Source organism: Chrysochloris asiatica, unplaced genomic scaffold (assembly GCF_000296735.1).
Source record: "Chrysochloris asiatica unplaced genomic scaffold, ChrAsi1.0 scaffold00132, whole genome shotgun sequence".
Taxonomy (NCBI): Eukaryota; Metazoa; Chordata; class Mammalia; order Afrosoricida; family Chrysochloridae; genus Chrysochloris; species Chrysochloris asiatica.
This window is the reverse complement of record NW_006408650.1, coordinates 158,806-164,085: the sequence shown is the minus strand read 5'-3', so window position 1 is coordinate 164,085 and position 5,280 is coordinate 158,806. Positions and strand designations below refer to the sequence as shown.

The window sequence follows — 5,280 nt, the reverse complement described above, 5'->3', positions numbered from 1 at the left end:
TGTGGTGGAGGTAGTGAGGTTGGCCCAGGATTGGACATTGTTTTGTTCTGCTGTGCATGAGGTCACTGTGAGTCGGTTCTGACTGTATGGCCCCTGACAACAATAGAGGAATTGATGTCTTTGAGTTACGGTGTTAGAGAAGAATATTCAAAGTATCAAGGACTACCAGCAGAACAAACAAATCTGTGTTGGAAGAAGCACAGCCAGAACGCTCCTTGGAAGACAGGATGGTGAGACAGTCTCTCATACTTCAGACATATTATCAGGAAGGACCAGTCCTTGGGGAAGGACATCATGCTTGTTTTCACTTTCAAAAAAGACGAAGACTTCCAATGAATTGGAATGGCAGTGGGAGCAGCCATGGACGCCAAGTGCAACAAGGATTGGGAGGTTGGCTCAGGACCAGGCAGTGTGTCGTTCTGTTGTGCATAAGGTTGCTATGAGTCCGAACCGACTCAATGGCATCTAACAATAACAACAGAACAACTGTCTTTGTTAAAAAGAACTGCTTTGTCTAAAAGCTAATGAAACCAAGATTAAAACAATAGCCAGTGACCTTAGGGTATAAGGGGACTTCAGAAGAAAGATGTGTTTGTTCTTAAACACTGTGGCTCTGGCCTGTGGTTAAGAGTCAAAATATTTCTGTTTCGACTAGATGTTCAACAAATCAGGAGTTCCATGCCATCTTGCCTGAGATCAGGTTGATTCTATGCCCACCAGTCACAGATGATTGGGAAAACCCTCAGCACTTTCATCCCAGGAGATGTATAAACGTACAGAGTTCAGTAAGTCACGAAACAGCATTTGAGGTGGTAATGAGAAATCCCGAGTGGATAGGACTGGATCGGCCGTGTTGTGCAGTGACTGCGTAGTCAAACAGGAATCATAGTGACTGAGTCCAAGTAGAACTGCGTTCCAGTGTTTTCAGTGGATGACTTTTCAAAAGTAGATCACTGGGCCTTTCTTTTGCTTCTTCTCTGGGTAGACTAGATTTTCCAACCTTCTGGTTAGCAGTCAAGCGTGTTAACCGTGTGCAGCACTCAGGGCCGACTGAAAGAAACCCACAGACCAGTGAGGACTCTGTGAATCCCACCCCTTCACTTTGGCTGTTGTTGTGAAGTACCATCGAGTCGGTTCCAACTCAGAGCGACCTGTATAGGGTTTCCTAGGAGCAGCTGGTGGGTTTGAACCACTAACCTTGCACTTTACCTGGGGGCCCCTTTATCCTATTGGAATTGAGAGAGGAACTGGTTGGCTGATGGGTGGGCTGGGAGCTGCTCAAGCCCTGCATTCCCTTCTGGGTTGCCCAGAGCTCTGCTCTGATGGTCCTTGGAAGAGCCCCCCCTGGCCCCCACTGAGAGATGTCCCTTAGCACCTGGTATCTGCTTAATGGGGCCACTCCACCCCTCCCAGGGCAGCTACATTTGCTCCCCACTCCAAGCTCCCAGGCTGTGTGGTCCAGGGTTCCTGGAAAGCCAGTCCTCCACCCAGTCGGGATCAAACCCCCACCTGCTAGGCACAGTCCACAGCTTTGTGAGGCAACTGAGCCTCTCTTTGCCTCCGTTTCCCTTCTTGCAAAATGGGCTGAATGATGTCTTTCTCCTTGTATAGTGTCCATGTCCAGAGGGATTGGAGATTGGAGGGGCAGCTCCCACTGCAGATGCTTGGTGGTACCCTAGGAGCCCTGGCTGTCCTCTGGACACAGATCTGAATTCATCTTGTGGTCCCAGAGCTCAGCGCCAGGTTAGGGACTGTTTGAAAGCTCCACTTGGTGACCTTGTTTTCAGTCTCATTCAGTATCTTGGCCTGTAGGAGGCAGTGGCATACTCTTCAGCCCTTCAGGAGGGAGGCTGGGCACAGGTGGTCTTGTTACAGGTCCCAGAAGCTGCGGTGGTTCTGGGAACAGCATCTGGACTGGGTCACTCAGTTAGAGCTTAAATGACAAGAAATAGCAGCTCAGGACCTGGGCACTTGGGCGGTGGGTGATGCTCTGTGGTGGAGAAGGTGAAAGGCATTCCAGTTTATTTTTGTTGTTTGTGGTTTAGAACTTCCTGCGTGGACATTTTTGGACACACAGGAAGCCCATGAGGTTAGACAAAGGGAAAGTGCTCCATGAGTTCTCACTCTCGGACCTGGAGGACTGATCTCTGCTGAGAGGCCAAGGCCCTCCCAACCCCACCCTCTCCAGAGATAGGTGCTACCACAGTTTACTGACCATTGTGATTGTCAGGAAACAGAGGAGCTGGGAGAATGGAAGACAGCCCCAACAACAGGAACTAGGGTTAGTAACCACTGTTTATGGGCCCAGGAGGGTGATGGGCATTGGAGTAATGTTGCTGACCACATACTGAGTGGTCCAGCTGTGGGATCAGCTGCCCATTGGAGCGCTGACTGTGATTCTGGCCCCCAAATGCCTTGTTTGGGCTAGGACGTGGCTGGTTAGGTTGTCCCTCTAAAGGGGCTGGACACAGTGTGCGGCACTACTGGTCTCCTCGGAGACCTCCTGAGCACTGCAGAGACAGTGCAGAGAGTGCAAAATGGGCAGTGTCCAGGAGAACATGGCTCTTCTTGGCTTGAGCCATGCGGTATACAGGGCACTCTGGGGCCAAATCTAACCTCCATCACCTTAGGGGCTTTTGAGTGGGCTTCTGCTGGGGCTTACTGGGGGGCAAAGGGGCTAGGACTCTGCCTTGGGGAGCTGGGGGTGGGCAGGGGACCACCTACCAGGTTGGAAGGTTTCTGGGAGGGGGAGACAGAGCCTGGCTGCTCAGCACTTCACTGATCAACTCCCCAAAGGTAGCGTCTGACCCTGGGCCTCCCCGGGTGTCTGTCCCCACAGTCCCCACGGGGAAGCTGAGAGGTTGGGGATTGAGAGAGGGTATGTGGGGGCTGGGGTAAGTAAGTCCTTCCCTGGAACTGTGACTATATGGCCCCTGCTGGGACTTAGGGATCCCTTGGAAGCACCTCAGTGTGGGCAGGCTGGAGGTTGCCGGGAAGGGCTGCAGAGACATTCAGATGCTGGTCACCAGGGAGATGGCAGCGCCTGCCGCCCTGCCACCTGCCCTCACACTGGGACTCAGAAGCAGTGAGAGCAGACAGCATCTCAAAGACCCAAGGAAAGGGCCTCCTGGCCTGGCCCAACCCTCCTTCCCCCTGTGGCCCAGGCCGTGCCTCAGCCAGTGGCACCAGACCACGCAAAGCAAAATCCTGCCCCAGCCATCCACCCTGAGGTTTGCTGTTCTAAAACTGGACTTTAAGTCCAGCTTCTGCCCTACAGACACAGCTATTGGCTGCCTCCCAGAACTTGGGGCTCTGCTGGGAGTACAAAATGAGCTGAGCCCATTGTGGACACCCCTCAATCATTTCACCAGATCCTGTGCACTCAACTCCTCATATTCACAAACACACAGACAGGCACACACTCAGACACATAGACAGACACACATACACACAGAGATACACTCACTCAAACACACAGACAGACAGACAGGCAGGCACACAGTCACTGAAACAAACATACGTATACACAGACACACACTGAGACAGACAGACAGACACACAGACACACAGACACACAGATATACAGAAACAAACAGACAGAGACAGGGACATAGACACATGTCCTTGTCTCACATGTCCTTGTATTTCTCAGTTAGCAGACGCACCTCCTGGGGAAACACACAGACCCCCAGATGGGCAGGAGCAGCAGGTAGGCCCCTTTTCTCTCCACCTTCAGTCTGAGCCACCAGAGCAGTCTCCTCTACTGAAGAGAAAAGGCGGACCCTGGAGGGTGATGCAGATGCTAGCCAGGGAGTGAGAAGACACAGATTCTGGGATGGCGGCTCAGTGCTGGTTGGTGAAGACCCGAGGGAGTCAAGGGTGTGTGTCCCCGGTCCACTCCCCACCAGGCACCTGGCTCTGTGCTCTCAGCCTGACGTGGAAGAATTGTCCTCAGTCAACAGTCTGCTCAGGCTGGGGTAAGACATTGCACAGCCATCCAGTACCTCCCAAAGTACTGAGGGTGTCTCTGCTTTTCCATCCGTCTGCTCCCCCCCTCACCTCCCGACTTGCACCACCAATCCTGAGTGTGATGCTACAGATGTGCAGTGCCCCCTGGAATCCCACCCCCCAACACTCACTGTCTCCTTCCCTCTTTCCTTTCCTAATAATGTGTCTCTCTTACCTGGTGTGGTGCTGCAGGCTAATGTGCTGGACTGTAAGATCGGTTTGAACTGCAAGGTTGGCGGTTCAAGCTCACCAGCTGCTCCTTGGAAACCCTATACAGGGTCGCTATGAGGTGGAACTGACTTGATGGCACTTCACAACAACAATATTTGAAAGTAGCCCTGATATGGTGCTGGAGGATAAACACTGGACTGCTCACCCTAAAGTCAGTAATTCAAACCCACCAATGGTTCCTCAGAAACCCTTTACAGGGTCACTACAAGTTAGAATCGACTTGACGCACTAAACAATGACAATCTTTGAAAGAAACACTGAACTGCTAACTGAAAAATGAGCATTTCAAGCCCATCAGCCGCTCCTATGTTGTTGTTGTTAAATGCCTCGAGTTGGTTCCAACCCATAAAGACCCTGTATAGGATTTCCAAGAAGCAGCTGGTGAGCTTGAACCGCCGACCCTGTGGTTCAAACTGACTTTGTGGTCCAGCGCATTAACCCGCAGCACTACAGAGTCACTATTAGTTAGAACCGACTCAATGGCACTTAACAATCACAACAGTCTTTGAAAATCTATTTTTTGGAGGGAGCGGTATCTTGAAAAGTCATGTAATTCCACCGCCATTGTTCTTACGGCCTTGACCTCACACGGCACATAAAGATCTGTCCTATTTTTCAGTGAAAGTTGCATCATCACCAGAGTTTTGGTGATGGCCACGACCTCTAAGCTCCTGGACAAACTGCTTTACTCTCCTTGTCCTGCCTCACCCTGACTTCAAAGACCTCCTGACCTGCTCCGTCTTGGGGGACAGGTGCATGCTCGTAGGCCACCTCTTCCAAGAATCCCTTAGAGAGCACACCCTCGTAGGCTGACCGCACCCAGAGTTACCCTGGAGGGGTCAGAGCTGTGGCTTCCCTCCAGCCCCAAGTGGAAGAGGACAGCCCATGGGCCCCTAGTCAGGTGCTCTACAGCAGCCTGACACACCCCCGCCCACTCACCCGCCCACCGGCCTGCCCAGGCTGAGTCACTGACACACCCCATGGACCTTGGCCAAACCCTGAATTCACAGAGGAGCAAGGCTGTTCTAGCTGTGCCCTCGC

General features: G+C 52.2%; 1 protein-coding gene across 1 annotated transcript in view; it reads right to left on the bottom strand.

Annotated features, from left to right (window-relative positions):
- The window catches only part of B3GNTL1 (UDP-GlcNAc:betaGal beta-1,3-N-acetylglucosaminyltransferase-like 1), a 186,602-nt gene extending 181,605 nt beyond the window's left edge, over window positions 1-4,997 (bottom strand). The window contains 1 exon segment of the mRNA XM_006869612.1: window positions 4,971-4,997. Coding sequence (XP_006869674.1) covers window positions 4,971-4,997 — 27 coding nt within the window.
- Window positions 4,998-5,280: the final 283 nt, after the last annotated feature.